The 20736-nt window shown below is 50.1% G+C and overlaps 1 protein-coding gene across 4 annotated transcripts in view; it reads left to right on the forward strand.

Moving 5' to 3' along the window:
- The window catches only part of mlc1 (modulator of VRAC current 1), a 35312-nt gene extending 28269 nt beyond the window's left edge, over positions 1-7043 (forward strand). For 2 of the 4 annotated variants that reach the window (XM_072471443.1, XM_072471445.1), the window contains 2 exons: positions 5252-5419; positions 5795-7043. In XM_072471443.1, coding sequence (XP_072327544.1) covers positions 5252-5419; positions 5795-5869 — 243 coding nt within the window. In that variant the 3' untranslated portion in view covers positions 5870-7043. Of the gene's footprint in view, positions 1-5251; positions 5512-5794 lie in introns of all 4 variants that reach the window. The other 2 variants (XM_072471444.1, XM_072471442.1) reach the window with 2 other exon arrangements.
- The last annotated feature ends 13693 nt before the right edge of the window (positions 7044-20736 follow it).

The raw sequence follows: 20736 nt of genomic DNA on the forward strand, positions 1-20736 counted from the left end.
GCACCTTTTCCAGAGCTTCCACATCCTTCCTAAAATGAGGCGACCAGAACTGTACACAGTACTCCAAATGTGGCCTTACCAAAGTTTTGTACAGCTGCATCATCACCTCACGGCTCTTAAATTCAATCCCTCTGTTAATGAACGCGAGCACACCATAGGCCTTCTTCACAGCTCTATCCACTTGAGTGGCAACTTTCAAAGATGTATGAACATAGACCCCAAGGTCTCTCTGCTCCTCCACAATGCCAAGAACTCTACCGTTAACCCTGTATTCCGCATTCATATTTGTCCTTCCAAAATGGACAACCTCACACTTTTCAGGGTTAAACTCCATCTGCCACTTCTCAGACCAGCTCTGCATCCTATCTATGTCTCTTTGCAGCCGACAACAGCCCTCCTTACTATCCACAACTCCACCAATCTTCGTATCGTCAGCAAATTTACTGACCCACCCTTCAACTCCCTCATCCAAGTCATTAATGAAAATCACAAACAGCAGAGGACCCAGAACTGATCCCTGCGGTACACCACTGGTAACTGGGATCCAGGCTGAATATTTGCCATCCACCACCACTCTCTGACTTCTATCGGTTAGCCAGTTCGTTATCCAACTGGCCAAATTTCCCACTATCCCATGCCTCCTTACTTTGTGCAGAAGCCTACCATGGGGAACTTTATCAAATGCCTTACTAAAATCCATGTACACTACATCCACTGCTTTACCTTCATCCACATGCTTGGTCACCTCCTCAAAGAATTCAATAAGATTTGTAAGGCAAGACCTACTCCTCACAAATCCGTGCTGACTATCCCTAATCAAGCAGTGTCTTTCCAGATGCTCAGAAATCCTATCCTTCAGTACCCTTTCCATTACTTTGCCTACCACCGAAGTAAGACTAACTGGCCTGTAATTCCCAGGGTTATCCCTAGTTCCTTTTTTGAACAGGGGCACGACATTCGCCACTCTCCAATCCCCTGGTACCACCCCTGTTGACAGTGAGGACGAAAAGATAATTGCCAACGGCTCTGCAATTTCATCTCTTGCTTCCCATAGAATCCTTGGATATATCCCGTCAGGCCCGGGGGACTTGTCTATCCTCAAGTTTTTCAAAATGCCCAACACATCTTCCTTCCTAACAAGTATTTCCTCGAGCTTACCAATCTGTTTCACACTGTCCTCTCCAACAATATCGCCCCTCTCATTTGTAAATACAGAAGAAAAGTACTCATTCAAGACCTCTCCTATCTCTTCAGACTCAATACACAATCTCCCGCTACTGTCCTTGATCGGACCTACCCTCGCTCTAGTCATTCTCATATTTCTCACATATGTGTAAAAGGCCTTGGGGTTTTCCTTGATCCTACCCGCCAAAGATTGTTCATGCCCTCTCTTAGCTCTCCTAATCCCTTTCTTCAGTTCCCTCCTGGCTATCTTGTATCCCTCCAATGCCCTGTCTGAACCTTGTTTCCTCAGCCTTACATAAGTCACCTTTTTTCTCTTAACAAGACATTCAACCTCTCTTGTCAACCATGGTTCCCTCACTCGACCATCTCTTCCCTGCCTGACAGGGACATACATATCAAGGACACGTAGCACCTGTTCCTTGAACAAGTTCCACATTTCACTTGTGTCCTTCCCTGCCAGCCTATGTTCCCAACTTATGCACTTCAATTCTTGTCTGACAACATCGTATTTACCCTTCCCCCAATTGTAAACCTTGCCCTGTTGCACGTACCTATCCCTCTCCATTACTAAAGTGAAAGTCACAGAATTGTGGTCACTATCTCCAAAATGCTCCCCCACTAACAAATCTATCACTTGCCCTGGTTCATTACCCAGTACTAAATCCAATATTGCCCCTCCTCTGGTCGGACAATCTACATACTGTGTTAGAAAAGCTTCCTGGACACACTGCACAAACACCACCCCATCCAAGCTATTTGATCTAAAGAGTTTCCACTCAATATTTGGGAAGTTAAAGTCACCCATGACTACTACCCTGTGACTTCTGCACCTTTCCAAAATCTGTTTCCCAATCTGTTCCTCCACATCTCTGCTACTATTGGGGGGCCTATAGAAAACTCCTAACAAGGTGACTGCTCCTTTCCTATTTCTGACTTCAACCCATACTACCTCAATAGGGTGATACTCCTCGAACTGCCTTTCTGCAGCTGTTATACTATCTCTAATTAATAATGCCACCCCCCCACCTCTTTTACCACCCTCCCTAATCTTATTGAAACATCTATAACCAGGGACCTCCAACAACCATTTCTGCCCCTCTTCTATCCAAGTTTCCGTGATGGCCACCACATCGTAGTCCCAAGTACCGATCCCTGCCTTAAGTTCACCCACCTTATTCCTGATGCTTCTTGCGTTGAAGTATACACACTTCAACCCATCTCCGTGCCTGCAAATACTCTCCTTTGTCAGTGTTCCCTTCCCCACTGCCTCATTACATGCTTTGGCGTCCTGAATATCGGCTACCTTAGTTGCTGGACTACAAATCCGGTTCCCATTCCCCTGCCAAATTAGTTTTCCAAAGCTTCCACATCCTTCCTTCTTCGCCCTTGACCATGTCATCTCTCAGCCCCTGCCGCGTCGCAGAAACCCCTCCCCGCTTTTCCCCTTCCCCTTCTTCCCCTCCCACCTCCCCTTTCCCCCCTCCCCCATGCCACCCCTCTTCGCCTTCTCCCCCATCACCTCACTTCCATTTACCAGCATAACCTGCTAGCGTGGCTGCCCCTGCCCAAAGGCACATCCTAATGACCTCCCCCTCCCTTTCCCCTCCACTCCTCAGCTCAAAGAAGAAGGCCTCCTGCTGGCCTTACCCTCCCGCACCCAAACAAGGACTTCTCCTGAACTCCAGGTAGAGTTCTCCAAAAGCAAACAAACAGATGTTAAACACAAACAGTCCCATAAAACAGGAGGGGGGATGGGAACATCCATCCCCACATAAATTTTTCACCCCTACAACTCGTTACAATCTCAACATTGAACAGAACCCCCCCCCCCACAAAAAAAGGGGAAAATCTCCCAATCCCTACACCCACTTCAAACATGCTCCGGACCATTACATAGTGCCAGCACCCCGGTTCCCAAGCATTGTCCACTCAGTTCTCCCCCAATTTATGCTCCTTTATGAAGTCTTCGGCCGCTTCTGGGGTCTCAAAATAATACTCCCGGCCTCCGAATGTCACCCATAATTTTGCCGGGTAGAGCATCCCAAACCTGATCTGCCGCCGGTACAGCACCGCCTCGGCCTTGTTTAAACCTGCCCGCCATTTTGCCAACTTGGCTCTGATGCCCTGATAAATCCAGATGTTATTTCCCTCCCAGTTGCAGCTACATTTCTCTCTAGCCCACCGTAGAATTTTCTCTTTCTCCACAAATTTATGGAGTCTCACGATCACCGCCCATGGCAGCTCCCCAGCTCTAGGCTTCTGCCTCAGAGACCTATGCACTCGGTCCACTTCTGGTGCCTTATCTAGCACTCCTTCTGCCACCAGCATCCTCGAGACGTACCTCGTGGCACTCACATCTTCAGGCAGGCCCACTATTCACAGGTTCTGCCTTCTCCTGCTCCTCCACCTTTGCCCTCAGTGTTTTACAAATGACTCCTAGGGGCCCCACCTCCGCCTGCAGAGCCACCACATGATCGCTGTGGTCCAAGATCACTCCTTCAATCTTCCGAAACTGTGACCCCTGCACCTCCAAACACCTCTCCATCCACTCCAAAGTACTCTTCAGGGGTGCCACAGCTTCTGCAATGGCCTTTGCATGATTCTCATGCATTTCTTTCCTCTGTTTATGGAATTCCTCCTTGATAAAAGTCATCAGTTCCTGTATCTGGGGCCTTACAGCTTTCCCCTCCCCCGCCTGCATGCTGGAAGAGACTGTCTGTGAAGCACAAGACTGTTTCAACTTTCCAGCCAAACCTCTCACTGTTTTCTGCCGGGTCCGGTGATCAGAAGACCTACCATTCCAGGGGTACTACTCCTCTAACATTCACCTACGCCTTTTCATCAAAATTCCACCTGGATCTGGGTAAAAAGAGCCCTTTTCTGTGACTTTGAACAGGAACAGCCCTTTATGTGACCAATCACTCCATGGTCGCAAGCGGAAGTCATCTGTAATTAAGATTGATACTAATCATTAGAGTATCAGTTTTGGAAGTAAAGATAATAGTAAACGTAACATGACAACATTTTACAATAGCATTATAAAAAGGGTGCGTTTCACCCCAAAAATGACAAAGGATCTACTAGCCGCGGTGCGCCCGAAAGGCAGCGCGGTGTGGCCAGGAGAGCCCTCTTCCGGGATCTACCTGGCTTGCCACACCTACCAAGATCTAACGCGATCTCACGAGACTTCGCTATATGAATCCAGCCTATTGTGGGCTAGATCCCTATTTTGCAAATCTTTATATAGAGTGAGACAGCTAGTCTCATGCTAATATGCTCTCCCACGATCTACCCGAGGCATTGGGATCTAACCCACTCGCCTCAGAGGTCTCAGGCAAATGCCGTTCAGTGCTGGTCCCGATGGAATGGTATTTGTGGGGGTCTCCTCAGGGATTGGAGGCCCCCAAGTGCTTGCCATCTGGACAGGGTGGCACCAGCCTGACACCCTGGCACTGCCAAGGTGGCATTGCCAACTGACAAGGTACTGCCAAGGTGCCAGGCTGGCATTTTTCCCACACTGGGGATCGGGCCCGGAGCGGCTGCGGGAGGCTCCGAGGACCCCTTTAAAGGAGAATTGGGGCTTTGGTGGGTTCAGGGGGTCTAGAGATCGACTCGCCATATTAAAATGGCGGCCTGATCATCTTCTGCACTGAGGGGTTCCGGCGAGTGCAGGGAAATACCCAGTTAAACGCGCTTGTTACTGGACTCTGATCTCATTCGATTTATCGCACCCTAGGTGTCATTTTGGATGAATCTGGCAGCGTGCTTCCTGCCAACAATTTGGGTGAGATCCAGACCTGGATTCACCCCCACTTTAGTCACTTTCTGGGCCTCAACTGGTTGCGACCTCACCGATTTGGCCAGTGACTCCCGGGCGCTGGGAGCATGTAGCCTTAAATGGCTCATTTAGAAATGATTATCTGGATCATGCTTAGATAAAAAATGGAAATGGATAATTTAATTGTACGATAATGGAGATAGAAAGCTTTTGTTTTGTGATTGAATCCATGTATAATTCCCATCACATTTCCTTGAAATGTAACTTTCTCCAATGTTGTTATTTCAGCAGTCTTATGATATACTGGTGTTTGTTCTGATGCTTTTGTTGCTGGTCCAATCCAGTCTCTCACTTGCCACAGTCATCCACTGCATGAGCTACAAGCTTCAAATTAAATATTATGATTCAACATGGAATATGTCAGACTTCCAAAAGGAGAACTGTAAGACGATTGAGGCAAGTATAGAAATGCACAAGCAAAAACTCAAACCAGGACCAGGGTTTTCTACTTCTCCACTTGCCTGCCGATGAAGGATAATCATAGACTGGTAAATACTGGAGTGGAAACCATACTATAGCTTGTCTCGCTTAAATATTCTATCACGGTTTTGTTCTTGAGGTTTTTGGATGAAATGTTGGCTGCTAATTGTATTTTCTAACATTGCTATTAATAAAGCAACGTACATTGTTTTACTTCTTGAGCTGAAACCAATGAATTATTTCCCCATATTTACATATATTGTATGTTAAGCATTGCAGTCATCTTATTATTTTCTGTTTTACTAATTAATTATTTTTATGATTGGACTGAAATGACTATTTCTTACCTAGATACCAAAAGCTCCGGCAAAGGACTTTGACAAAGACAAGGCATGGAAAGCTGTTATGGTACAGATGGTGCAGTAGCAACTTGTTGGAAATGCCTTCAAATAATAGCACCAGCATCTGACATGTACATTTATTTATAAGTTGGTCATTTTAGAACTCTGCATATTATCCAACATTAAAAGTTTAGGTAAACAATGTAAATAATGTCATTTATGTTGAATTAAAGAAGTGCTTTGGAATCACATTGACAAATGAATCAGTAACTTTAAACATGTATTCCTTCTGAGTTAACCATTAATACAGTAACAATTTTCACAGTATTGCTTTATTGACACTGAAACTTCTCATTTTATGTAGGCTTCTTTTGGATTGTATATCAGAGTGACTAGAATTAAATAAGTTATATAAATTACAGAAATTCTAATACATATTGGCAAGCATTACTTTGTTTAGTGCTGTATGAAATAAACAAAGTTTGATTACAGCAACACAAATCAGAGTGAAATATTTTACATCAGTCGACAACTTTTCTGCGTGTTACAAAAATGTTATTTGTTCCGGAGATGTGGATGTTGCTGGCAAACCAACATTCAAAAGTTGATGGTGAGCCATCTCCTTGGACAACAGAAGTTCAGATGGTGTAGGTACTCCCACAAGAGCTGTTGGTTAGGGAGTTCACAGTTGTCGATCCAGTGATGATGAGGGAAAAGCAATATATTTTCAATTCAGGGTGGTGCATGATAAATTGTATGAAATATGGTTGCACCTGTCTCCCGTAGCAGACTAGCAATATGTACCACAGTTCATGAGAGGATTAACATTCATCAAATTTCCCAGTCAACAACTTGTACAAAATATTATTGCTTTAATGGTTGAGCAATTACTATAATCTTTTCCAGTGGCTACTTCAAGTAACAGCAATTGAACATATGAAAGATAAGATTCTCTGTTGATCCTCAATTTCCCTCTTAGAACTTTTTTTCAGGTTTTTGCATCTTATGAGGCAGTTTTCTTCCTGCAGCAGGGAATGGAAGAATATTTGTTTTGTATTTAGTGCGTGTAGTTGTGTTCACATAGGTTTTGATTCCCTGTAGAGCGCATTGTGGTGTTCTGGATTTCTAATAACTACAACTTCCAGTAAAATCTGATAGAAAATCTGCAGGTTAGTGCAATTGTACTGACTGGCTGGTGGCATTTGCTCTTACTGTGTGTCACTTCATTATAAATATTAAATACATACTGCTGAAATAGATCACTGAACACATACCAGTTTCTTTTTATACTATGTTAGTGTCATGATCCTCTGATATGTTTGAGTCACAGTGATTTACTGTGGGACTGACTTAGGAGTGCTTGATATCAACACTGGCTTACAGAACTACCAAAAATATAGTGAGAAAAATCGTGAGCAAAATAGTCACCCAAAATTTAAAAATGCAACTTCTAGATCCAGTTGTGATTAGGTTGCAAAAAGCACACCTACCACAATTAAGAATATTGCCAATACTGCTAAAACTGGTAATATGACAGCACAATTTGTGAATCATTTGACATTTCGTGAATTCTATTGAATAGGTACTTTGCCTCACAATAGATTTCAATTTTATTAGTTCTCACTAACTCTAAACAATTATTAATTCATTAATTATTAATTCATAAACCGAACTGTCTCCATGAATGAAAATTTCAGGGTCACCCTAGCAACAGCAGTGTAGAAATTTGTAAGAAGTCTTACAACACCAGGTTAAATGACTATGGCCCACCTGAGGAAGGAGCAGTGCTCCGAAAGCTAGTGACATCGAAACAAACCTGTTGGACTTTAACTTGGTGTTGTAAGACTTCTTACTGTGCTCACCCCAGTCCAATGCCGGCATCTCCACAACATGTAGAAATTTGGTCCACTCCTTTTTGAAAAGTATTTTTATTCCACAAATTTTCAACATCTTTACAATTTACAACAAACCCTCCAACCCATTAAGCACTCCCTCAGCAGTCAACGGTAACCAACTCCCGAAAATGTGAAATAAGCAAACCCCAACTGATGTGTTGGGTGTTCTGGATCACATACAGGTCACCAACACTTGAAGTAGTGCAACACTATTTTATTAACAGGTTAACTATTTAAACATACTTGAACTGTGGGTAAATACAATACCAGCTTTAACTAAAGACCTTTGCCTTGTCCTAACCAGTTGATGCACTCTCTGGTGAATGTCTGTGTTGGAGGCTTTGAGCTCTGTGCTCCTAGCTAGCTGCTACTCGAATGAGCGGGAACTCTGATATCCCCTGTCTTTATAGTGCGTGTGCTCTCACTGGTGATTGGCTGCGGTGTTGTGTATGTTGATTGGTCCCACTGTGTGTCCATCAGTGTGTGTCTGCACCATGATATATTGGTGTATATTATGACAACCCCCCTTTTATATTAAAAAAATGTGCCTGTGTGACAATAAATAGTGTGTGGTGAATGTTCCTGACAACGTGTGTGCGAGATATTTACAGGACTATGGACATAAAACTCAGCTATTTACATGGGAAGGTTCCTGGTGCAGAAAAAAACAGTGTGTCATACAAATAATGAGATGAACACTATATACAAATCACTTGAACGATTAAACGGAAGAACAGAACAGACCAGAGAGTCCATTAGTGCAAAGTTCACAAATTAAGTCTCTGAGGTGGGCGACAAATTCTGGTTGACCGCCTCAAGGGTGGGTCAGGAGCCACCTGCTGAGGAGCGGGCTGGACTGCGTCAGAGTGAGGAGGATGTGGAGTAACCGGAATCTCTGCATAGTAGCACTGGCGGAGGATCACGTAGCGAGCGCGGAACGAGATGAAGGGCACGCCGATTACGGCGCAGAATGGAACCATCCGGTAGACGAACCAGGAACGAGCGGGGAGCCACCTGCCGAAGAACCACAGCAGTTGCAGACCAGCCACCATCCGGAAGATGGATGCGGACGTTGTCATCTGGAGCCAGAGCAGGGAGATCAGCAGCATGGGCGTCATGAGTCGCCTCGTGCTGTGCACGAGACAGTTGCATTCGATGAAGGACCGGAACGTGGTCGAGGTCTGGGTCGCGAATGGACGGCACCGTCGTCCTCAGGGTGTGACCCATGAGTAGCTGGGCTGGCAACAGGCCAGTGGACAGTGGGGCCAAGCGATAGGCCAGCAGGGCGAGGTAGAAGTCGGACCCCGCATCGGCAGCCTTGCAGAGGAGCCGTTTGACTATGTGGACGCCCTTCTCCGCTTTGCCATTGGATTGGGGGTACAGGGGACTGGATGTCACATGCACAAAGTTGTACCTCCTGGCAAAGTTGGACCATTCCTGGCTTGCGAAGCAGGGGCCATTGTTCGACCTCACAGTGAGTGGGATGCCGTGACGAGCAAAGGTGTCCTTACAGGCACGGATGATTGCAGACGATGTGATGTCGTGCAAACGTACCACCTCCGGGTAGTTTGAAAAATAGTCTACAATCAGAACATAGTCCCTGCCCTGCCCAGCGCGTGGAACAGGTCGATGCCGACCTTGGACCAAGGGGACGTGACCAACACATGGGGCTGCAGGGTCTCATGTGGTTGGGCCGGCTGGAACCGCTGACAGGTGGGGCAGTTGAGCACTGTGTTGGCGATGTCATCATTGATGCCGGGCCAGTACACTGCCTCTCGGGCCCGTCGGCGGCACTTCTCCACGCCAAGATGGCCCTCGTGTAGCTGTTCCAAGATGAGCTGGCGCATGCTGTGCGGGATAACAATGTGGTCCAGCTTCAGGAGGACACCATCGACTACCGGCAGATCGTCTCTGATGTTGTAGAACTGCGGGCATTGGCCCTTGAGCCACCCGTCTGTTAGGTGGCGCATGACACGCTGTAGCAGGGGGTCAGCCGCAGTCTCGCGTCGAATTTGGACGAGGCGTTCATCCGTGGCCGGTAGATTGGAGGCCACGAAGGCCACATGGGCGTTAACCTGGCAGACGAATCCCACTGGGTCACACGGGGTGTTGACTGCCCTGGACAGAGCGTCGGCTATGATCAGGTCTTTGCCCGGGGTGTATACGAGCTGAAAGTCGGATCGCCAGAGTGTGAGCAGAATGCGCTGGAGGCGAGGCGTCATGTCATTCAAGTCTTTTTGTATTATATTGACCAGCGGGCGATGGTCGGTCTCGACGGTGAATTGGGGAAGGCCGTACACATAATCATGAAATTTGACGACACCGGTCAACAGGCCCAGGCACTCCTTTTCTATCTGCGCGTAGCGCTGTTCCGTGGGGGTCATGGCGCGTGATGCAAATGCAACGGGGGCCCATGATGAGGCCTCATTGCGTTGCAGGATTGGCTGGCATCGGTCGAAATTTTTGTCTCTTTCGCTGTATCAAAAAAGGCCAATACTGGGTCCGTGGTAAGTTTGGTTTTAAGTTCTGTCCATTCGCTCTCGTGGGCAGGAAGCCATTGGAAGTCTGTCGTCTTCCTGACCAGGTTCCTGAGAGCCATGGTATGAGAGGCGAGGTTAGGGATGAACTTCCCCAGGAAGTTGACCATGCCCAGAAATCGGAGGACCGCCTTCTTGTCCTCTGGCATGGCTGTGATGGCAGCCACCTTGTCCGCATCCGGCCGCACACCCAACTGGGAGATGTGGTCCCCTAGGAACTTGAGTTCCGTCTGGCCGAAGGAGCATTTGGCTCTGTTGAGGTGTAGGTCCTGCTCCCCTTTGCGTTTGAACACGCACTGGAGTCGACTGATATGCTCCTGTGGGGTGGTGGACCAAATGATTATGTCGTCAACATAGACGCGAACACCTCCAATGCCTTCCATCATTTGTTCCATGATCCTGTGGAACACTTCTGATGCCGATATGATCCCAAACGGCACCCTGTTGTAACAATATCTGCCAAAAGGGGTGTTAAAGGTACACAGTTTCCTGCTGGATCTGTTTAGTTGAATTTGCCAGAATCCTTTCGAGGCGTCAAGTTTGGTAAAGAGCTTGGCCCGAACCATCCCGCATGTGATCTCTTGGGGATTGGGTAATGCTCCCTCATTATGTTGCGATTCAGATCCATTGGATCAATGCAGATTCTGAGCTCGCCGGAAGGCTTCTTTACGCACACCATGGAACTGACCCAGTCGGTTGGTTCCGTAACTCTGGAGATCACTCCTTGGTCTTGGAGGTCCTGCAGATGTTGCTTGAGGCGGTCCTTGAGGGGTGATGGGACTTTGCGAGGTGCATGCACCACAGGCATGGCGTTCTGTTTGAGTATGATTTTGTAAGTATATGGGAGCGTGCCCGTGCCTTCGAAGACGTGCCCGTGCCTGGTCGATGATGGCGTTGAGTTGCGCCCTGAAGTCAGCATCCTGGAAGGCAGACGTGTCATCAGGAGAGAGAGAGTGAACTCTTTGAACGAGGTTTAGCAATTTGCACGCCTGTGCGCCAAGCAGAGAGTCCTTCGAGGAGCCCACGATCTCGAAAGGAAGGATGGCTTTTCGTGACTTGTGTGTCACTTCGAGTTGGCATGAGCCGGTAGCAGGAATGATGTTGCTTTGGAAAGCAGACCATGCCATGAGATTGGCGGAGGCACCAGTGTCCAGGCGGAATCGTATTTGGGACCGTTTGACCGTCAGGGTGGCACACCACTCATCGTCTGGATCGATGCTGTATACCGACAGCGGCTGGTGTCTTTGCTTCGGGGACACCCTGTTTTTTGTCACGATACCGACTCAAAAAGGCACATTCGGGTCCTCGGTGTCACTACTGTGCAGGAGGTCGGAATCGGACTTGGTGACCGTGGGTTGAATTGCCCGAACATTCCTGTGAGGCTGGCTGAAGTGAAATGAATTGGAAGGCTGAGCTGCTCGACAGCAGGCAGCATAGTGGCCAAGTCTTCCACATCGTAGGCATTGTTGAGATTTTGCGGGGCATTGCTGCTTTAAATTGGTGGAGCCATAGTTGCCGCACGCCGTGATGTCAGCACGTTCACTGCACCACCGCGCATGCGCGGTGCGGTCCTGCGTGGTGCGCGCCTGCGCATTACGTTCCTCCATGTCGCCGTCTCCTCGTTTGGTGCGTACAAGCACGGGAGTCCGCGAAAAGCGCGCAAAATGGCCACCCTCATCCAGGCTGAGGCCCTGGAGGTGTTCAATCACTTGGACCCGTTCCGCCTCGTGGGGACCTTGCCGCGCCGTTTCAGCCACTTGTATATGGGAGTACCAACTGGTGGCATTTTCATATAGGACACAGGTCTCGATGGCAGTTGCTAGGCTGAGTTGCTTTACTTTGAGGAGCTGCTGACGTACGGGGTCCGACTGAACACCGAAAACGATCTGGTTGCGTATCATGGAGTCGGAGGTGGGCCCGTAGCTGCAAGATTGCGCAAGGATACGGAGGTGCGTTAAAAAGGATTGGAAAGGTTCGTCCTTACTCTGCAAACGCTGCTGGAACACGTGGCGTTCAAAACTTTCATTCACCTCTACGCTGCAGTGAGTGTTAAATTTGAGGAGAACCGTCTTGAACTTCGTCTTGTCTTCGTCACCTGCAAAGGTGAGAGAGTTGAAAATATGGATGGCATGGTCCCCGGACGTAGAGAGGAGAAGAGCAATCTTTCTGGTGTCCAAGGGCGCCCTCCCTGTCTGTGGCTTCGAGGTAGAGCTGGAAGCGAAGTTTGAAAACCTTCCAGTAGGCCCCGAGGTTGCTGGTGATGCGGAGCGGCGGCGGCGGGCTGATGTTGTCCATGTTGCAGAATGACAGAATGCTGGCGGAAGGCAGATCACTTGCAGGTGGGTCAAAGAAGTGCTAGTATGCAACCACTCCTGGTATCATGATGTGTTGGGTGTTCTGGATCACATCCAGGTCACCAACACTTGAAGAAGTGCAACAATATTTTATTAAAAGGTTAACTATTTAAACATACTTGAACTGTGGGTAAATACGATACCAGCTTTAATAAAGACCTTTGCCTTGTCCTAACCAGTTGATGCACTCAGCACATGGTGAATGTCTGAGTTGCAGGCTGTGAGCTCTGTGCTCCTAGCTAGCTGCTACTCGAATGAGCGGGAACTCTGATGTCCCCTGTCTTTATAGCACTTGTGCTCTCACTGGTGATTGGGTGCGGTGTTGTGTGTGTTGATTGATCCCACTGTGTGTCCATCAGTGTGTGTCTGCACCATGATATACTGGTGTATATTATGACACCAACTATTGTAGAACCCATCACTCCCCTCCCTCTCCCTTAGGGTGAATTTCACTTTTTCCAGGTCCAAAAACTCAAGCAGGTCCCGCCCACCATGCCAAGGCACAAGGTGGAGAAGCTGACCTCCACCTCAACAAGTCCCACTTGGGAGCAATCACTGAGGCGAAGGCTAAAACATTTGCCCCCGTACCTGCCTGCAGTTCCGGCTGATCCGACACCCCGGATATGGCTTCTAATAATTTTTATTAGTGCACAAGTTGTCTTACATTAACACTACAATGAAATTACTGTCGGCGCCTGTTTGAGTACACTGAGGGAGAATTCAGAATGTCCAAATCACCTAACCAGCACCTCTTTTGGGACTTGTGTGAGGAAACCGGAGCACCCGGAGGAAACCCACGCAAACATGGGGAGAACGTGCAGACTCCACACTGACAGTGACCCAAGCCGGGAATCGAACCTGGGTCTCTGGCGCTGTGAAGCAACAGTGCTAACCACCGTGCTACCGTGCCGCCAGGGGACCGGGCTCCACCTCCATATGTGCTGAACACCAAAATCTTTCCAGCTTCAGGCAGGCCCAATACATATGCACATGGTGTGCAGGGCCCCTCCCATATCATTCACAGACATCCTCCACCCCTTCGAACAACCTGCTCGTCCGCGACTTTGTAAGGTGCGCCCTTTACACTACCTTCAACTGTATCAGCACCAGCCTCGCAGATGAGGTTGAGGTGCTTACCCTCTGCAGCACCTCACACCACTACCCCACCTCCAACGCTACCCCAACTCTTCCTCCCACTTCACCTTAATCCCCTCCCTGGACACCTGATCCTCAAAATCTTCCCATAAATTGCCGAGACGACCTGCCTCTCCAACCCTCCCGCTGACAGCACTGCCTCCAACGATAAGGCAGGCGCTATTGGGAAGACCTTCCTCGCAAAGTTCCGCACCTGCATATACCAACAACTCTCGCCCCGCACCAGCCCAAACGTCTCGCCCAGCTCCTCCAAACTCGCAAATCACTCTCCCAGAAACAGATCCTTCATTACCTTGATCCCCCTCTCTTCCCATCCTCCCCAGCTTGAACCCATGATTCCCCCTAATCAGCTCCCCCCCGACCCATCTCCCAACCTAAAATGCTGCCTAAACTGCCTCCAGATCTTCAGCTTGGCCATCCTACAACCATCCTCCAGCCCAGCTCCTGGGCTGCCCCCTTCTCCGGGGGCTTCAACAAGGCCAACCACAAGAGTGTACTGCCAAAATTCCACCAGCACATCTCCTGTCCCCCCAGGGGCGACAACACTCTTGACCACTGTTACTCAAAAATCAGGGGCCCCTACCGTTCCATCCCCTGACCGCACTTTGGAAAATCAGACCATAAGACAGTGCTCCTTCTCCGGGAATACAAGCAGAAATCAAGTGGGAGAATCCAGCTAAGAAGGTCGTGCAGTGGTGGTCTGAGGAAACAGGAGAGCTCCTACGTTGACTGCTTAGAGACAGTGGACTGGTCCATATTTAAGAACTCAGCGACCAACTTAAATGAGTATGCCACACTTGTCACAGACTTCATCAGTAAATGTGTGGACGACTGCGTGCCAAAGAAAGCAGTACATGCGTTCCCCAACCGGAAACCATGGCTCAATCGCAAGATTGACTCCCTACTGAAGGACAGGTCTGAGGCGTTCAAGTCAGGCGACCCTGACCTGTACAAGAAATCCAGGTACGACTTCCGCAAAGCCACCCGAGATGCCAAGAGAGAATATCAGACCAAACTAGAGTCACAGACTAGCGTTACAGACTCTCGGCGATTGTGGAAATGCCCAAACAACATAATGGGCTACAAAGTGAAGCCAAGTAGTATCTCCAGCAGCAGTGCACCCCTCCCCGATGAACTCAATGCATTATATGCTCGGTTCGAGCAGAAACCAATGATCCGCTGTCAAGTGCCCCAGCAGCCCTTAACATATATATACCCACCATCACAGCTTCCGAAGTCAGATCGGCCTTCCTGAAAGTGAACCCTCGGAAGGCAACGAGTCCGGACGGGATCCCTGGTCATGCACTCAGAGCCTGCGCGGACCCGGACATCTTTAACCTGTCCCTACTCCACTCCGAGGTCCCCACCTGCTTCAAGAAGACCACCATCGTACCGCTGCCAAAGAAGAACCAGGCAACATGCCTCAATCATTACTGTCCGATGGCCCTGACTTCAGTCGTAGTGAAGTGCTTCAAGAGGTTGGGCATGTAGCGCATCACCTCCATACTCCCAGAATGCCTTGATCCACTGCAATTTGCATACCGCCGCAACCGGTCCACAGCAGACGCCATCTCCCTGGCCCAACACTCATCCCTAGAGCATCTCGACAACAAGGACTCCTACATCAGACTCCTATTTATTGACTACAGCTCCACCTTCAACACCATAATCCCAGCCAAGCTCATATCAAAGCTCCAAAACCTAGGACCTGGCTCCTCACTCTGCAACTAGATCCTCAACTTTTTCACCCACAGACCACAATCAGTAAGAATAAACAACACCTCCTCCACAATAGTCCTCAACACCGGGGCCCCTCAAGGTTGCGTACTTAGCCCCCTACTATACTCCCTGTGCACACGACTGAGTGGCAAAATTTGGTTCCAACTCCATCTACAAGTTTGCTGACGATACGACCATAGTGGGCGGCATCTCGAATAACGACGAGTCAGAATACAGGAGGATAGATAGAGAACCTAGTGGAGTGGTGCAGCGACAACAATCTATCCCTCAATGCCAGCAAAACTAAAGAGTTGGTCATTGACTTCAGGAAGCAAAGTACTGTTCCCACCCCTGTCAGCATCAACGGGGCCGAGGTGGAGATGGTTAGCAGTTTCAAATTCCGCGGTACACATCTCCAAAAATCTGCCCTGGTCCACCCACGTCGACGCTACCACCAAGAAAACACAACAGTGCCTATACTTCCTCAGGAAACGAAGGAAATTCAGCATGTCCACATTGACTCTTACCAACTTTTACAGATGCACCATAGTGAGCATCCTATCTGGCTGCATCACAGCCTGGTATGGCAACTGCCCGGCCCAGGACCGCAAGAAACTTCAAAGAGTCGTGAACACAGCCCAGTCCATCCCACAAACCTGCTTCCCATCCATTGACTCCATCTACACCTACCACTGCCTGGGGAAAGTGGGCAGCATAATCAAAGACCCCTCCCACTCGGCTTACTCACTCTTCCAATTTCTTCCATCAGGCAGAAGATACAAAAGTCTGAGAACACGCACGAACAGACTCAAAAACAGCATCTTCCCCTGTTACCAGACTCCTAAATGACCCACTTATGGACTGACCTCATCAACAGTACACCTCTGTATGCTTCACCCGATGCCGGTGTTTATGTAGTTACATTGTATACCTTGTGTTGCCCTATTATCTATTTCTTTTCTTGCACTTAATGATCTGTTGAGCTACTCGCAGAAAAATACTTTTCACTGTACCTCGGTACACGTGATAATAAAAATCCAATCCAAATCCAATCTAAGTCAGTACCACGTCCATCCAATGCAGAGTGTGAGCCGAAATCACAATTGCTGAATACTCCGCCCTCTTAACTCGGCCAACAGCGCCTTTCCCACCATAAAAAAAGTCAATCCTTGAGAACACCTTGTTGAGAAAAACAAATATACCTGGTCCCTCGGGTGTAGAAATCTCCACGGGTCCACCTCCCCTCCCCCCCCCCCCCCCCCGCCCATCTCCCTCATGAGCTCTGCCAAAGCCTTTGCCCCTGATGCACGATCAATGACCACTAAAACGAGGTTGTAGTCCAACTGAAGGCTTTAATAAGCTAGATGTTTCTCCCAGCAGCTCAGGTACAGAATGAGGGCTGCTGGGACGGCACGGGTTCTTATACCCCATCTATCAGGGCGGAGCTATTATACACTCGAGCCAATAGCAAGCATATAGGTTCTACCAATGGTACTTCAGCCTCTCAGGTACCGTAATACCTATAATACCACATTCACCCCCTGTTAAAAAAAAGTCCGGCGGGGGTGGTGGCCAGCAACTACAAAACATAACAACATGGTACAATTAGTTATGGAGGTACCGTAATACCTCCGTACAGTGTTCAGTAACTATTTACAAGTCTGGTAGCTATGTACATTCGGTGTTTTATATTTACAGATTACGGTTAAAATGAAGCAATCAGTCGATTGGGGGCCCTGGTCGTCCTCTGTGATCGTCGGAGCCTCGATGGTGACTCCGGTGGAGGCTCGGGCGACTGTGACTCCGGGAGCATGGCTTCGTTCTCCATGGCAGCTTCGTTACCCCTAGACGGCGCTGGTGGGGAAAACGGCTGACCTGGGGAGGGAGCGCCTGCGGGGGGCGTCGGTGGGTGGAGGGGCCTAGGCAGGGGCGGAGGAAGGACCGATCCTCCTGTAACGTGCTGCGATGGAGAGGAGAGTGGGACTGGTGGCTGGAATGTGCGTGGAGTTCCGTCGGGTGCCAGGTCCCGTAGGGAGACCGTATCTTGTTGGCCATCGGGGTACGCCGCGTAGGCGTACTGGGAGTTAGCATGGAGCAGGTGGACCCTCTCGACCAACGGGTCCGACTTGTGCGCCCGCACGTGTTTTCGGAGCAGGATGGGTCCGGGTGCTGCCAGCCAGGTCGGGAGCGAGGTCCCGGAGGAGGACTTCCTCGGGAAGACAAGGAGACGTTCGTGAGGTGTCTGATTGGTGATTGTACAAAGTAGTGACCGGATGGAGTGGAGGGCATCCGGGAGGACTTCTTGCCAGCGGGAAACTGGGAGGTTCCTGGACCGTAGGGCTAGTAGGACGGTCTTCCAGACCGTTCCGTTCTCCCTCTCTACCTGTCCGTTACCCCGGGGGGTTGTAACTGGTCGTCTTGCTCGAGGCGATGCCCTTGCTGAGCAGGAATTGACGCAGTTCGTCGCACATAAAGGAGGACCCCCTATCACTGTGTATGTAAGCGTGGAACCCGAACAGTGCAAAGATGCTATGGAGGGCCTTGATGACGGTGGAGGCGGTCATGTCGGGGCAGGAGATGGCGAATGGGAACCGGGAGTACTCGTCAATCACGTTCAGGAAGTACGTGTTACAGTCGGTGGAGGGGAGGGGGCCTTTGAAGTCCATGCGGAGGCGTTCAAAGGGACGGGAAGCCTTTATCAGGTGCACTTTCTCTGGCCGGTAGAAGTGCGGTTTGCACTCTGTGCAGATTTGACAGTCCCTGGTGGCTGTCCTGACCTCCTCGTTGGAGTAGGGCAGGTTGCGGGTCTTGACGAAGTGGAAAAAGCGAGTGACTCCCGGGTGGCAGAGGTCCTCGTGGAGGGCTCGGAGGCGGTCCACTTGTGCGGTGGCACATGTGCCGCGGGACAGGGCGTAAGGAGGCTCATTTAGCTTCCCGGGACGATACAAGATCTCGTAGTTGTAGGTGGAGAGTTCAATCCTCCACCGCAAGATCTTGCCCCGCTGTGCATTATCGAACATGAAAGCCACCGACCGTTGGTCCGTGCGGAGAGTGAATCTCCTGCCGTCCAGGTAATGCCTCCAATGTCGCACAGCTTCTACTATGGCCTGGGCCTCCTTTTCGACTGAGGAGTGGCGGATTTTGGAAGCATGGAGCGTACGGGAGAAGAAGGCCACGGGTCTGCCCGCTTGGTTGAGGTTTGCCGATAGAGCTACGTCGGATGCATCGCTCTCGACCTGGAAGGGGAGGGACTCGTCAATGGCGTGCATCGTGGCCTTTGCAATGTCTGCTTTGATGCGGCTGAAGGCCTGACGGGCCTCTATCGACAGGGGAAAAACTGTGGATTGGATCAGGGGACGGGCCTTGTCTATGTAGTTGGGGACCCACTGGGCGTAGTAGCTAAAAAACCCTAGGCAGTGTTTTAGGGCCTTAGAGCAGTGAGGGAGGGGGAACTCCATAAGGGGGCGCATGCATTCGGGGTCGGGGCCTATAACTCCATTTCGTACTACGTAGCCGAGAATGGCTAGACGGTCGGTGCTAAACACGCATTTATCCTTAATGTATGTTAGGTTAAGGATTTTAGCGATCTGGAGAAATTTCCGGAGGTTGGTGTCGTGGTCCTGCTGATTGTGGCCGCAGATGGTGACATTATCGAGATACGGGAATGTTGCCCGTAAACCGTACCGGTCAACCATTCCGTCCACCTCACGCTGGAAGACCGAGACCCTGTTAGTGACACCAAAGGGAACCCTTAAGAAGTGATTGAGCAGCCCGCCTGCCTCGAAGGCAGTGTATTTGCGGTCACAAGTGCAGATGGGGAGCTGGTGGTAGGCGGACTTGAGATCCACCATGGAGAAGACCTTATAATGCGCGATCCTGTTTACCAGGTCGGATATGCGGGGGAGGGGGTACGCGTCCAGCTGCATAAACCTGTTGATGGTCTGACTGTAGTCAATGACCATCCTATGCTTCTCCCCGGTCTTTACCACCACTACTTGAGCTCTCCAGGGGCTGTTACTGGCTTCAATGACCCCTTCCCTCAGTAGCCTTTGGACCTAATACCTAATAAAGATCCGGTCCAGGGCACTGTAGCGTCTGCTCCTGGTGGCGACGGGTTTGCAATCCGGGGTGGAGTTCGCAAACAGGGAAGGCAGGTCGACCTTAAGGGTCGCGAGGCCGCAGACAGTAAGGGGTATAGGGCCGCCGAATTGTAAGGTCAGACTTTGAAGGTTACACTGGAAGTCTAAACCCAGGTGTGTAGCCGCGCAGAGGTGGGGAAGGACGTAGAGACGGAAATTTTTGAATCCCTTCCCTGGACTGTGAGGTTTGCTAAACAAAACCCCTTTATCTCCACTGAGTGGGAACCAGAGGCCAGTGAGATTTGTTGATTAACAGGGTGGATGAGGAGGGAACAGTGCCTTACCGTGTCGGGGTGTATGAAGCTCTCTGTGCTCCCAGAGTCAATTAAGCAGGACGTCTCGTGCCCGTTGATGAAAACGGTCGTCGTAGCGGTTGAGAGTGTTTGAGGTCGAGATTGATCCAGAGTCACCGAGGACTATCGCAGTAGTTGGGAATTCTGTTCAGGCAGTGTGTGGTCGGCCGAGCTGGGGTCCTGGTGGTTCATCCAAGATGGCGTCTCCCATTGGTCGCACGTGGCCGGGGGTGCACAAAATGGCGGCGCCCATCCCTCAAGCGTGGCGTCCGTGGAACAAGATGGCGGCGCCCGGGGTCCGCACGTGGCCCTGGGATATGGGGGTGGCGGCGACCGCTGCCCACACGGGGCCCGTGGAGAGGTTTGTGGTGGCGATCCGGATTCGCCACTGGAGACCGCAGCCACCGCTCGGGCCTGACATACCCCCACGAAATGGCCCTTTTTGCCGCATCCCCTCCAGGTGGATGTGCGGGCCGGGCAGCGCTGGCGGGGGTGCTTGGCCTGCCCGCAAAAATAGCGGCGGGGCCCCTCGGTGTTGGCAGTCACCTTGCAGCGCAGGCCTGCGGGGGAACGGGGGAAGTCTCTGGGTTGGTCGCTGCGGGGTTCCATGCTACCCAGTGGCTGCCGTGCGGGCGTTCCTGGAGGCCACATCCAGGGAGCCTGCAAGAGTCTGTGCCTCTCTGAGACCCAGGGTGTCCTTTTCTAACAGGCGCTGGCGGATTTGTGATGCAAGCATACCTGCCATGAAAGCGTCCCGGACTAAGAGTTCCGTGTGTTCGCTCGCCGAAACCTGCGGGCAGCCGCAGCTTGTGCCCAGCACCAGGAGTGCACGGTAGAATTCCTCCAACGATCCCCCAGGG

The sequence above is a fragment of the Scyliorhinus torazame genome, chromosome 13, assembly GCF_047496885.1.
Source record: "Scyliorhinus torazame isolate Kashiwa2021f chromosome 13, sScyTor2.1, whole genome shotgun sequence".
Taxonomy (NCBI): domain Eukaryota; kingdom Metazoa; phylum Chordata; class Chondrichthyes; order Carcharhiniformes; family Scyliorhinidae; genus Scyliorhinus; species Scyliorhinus torazame.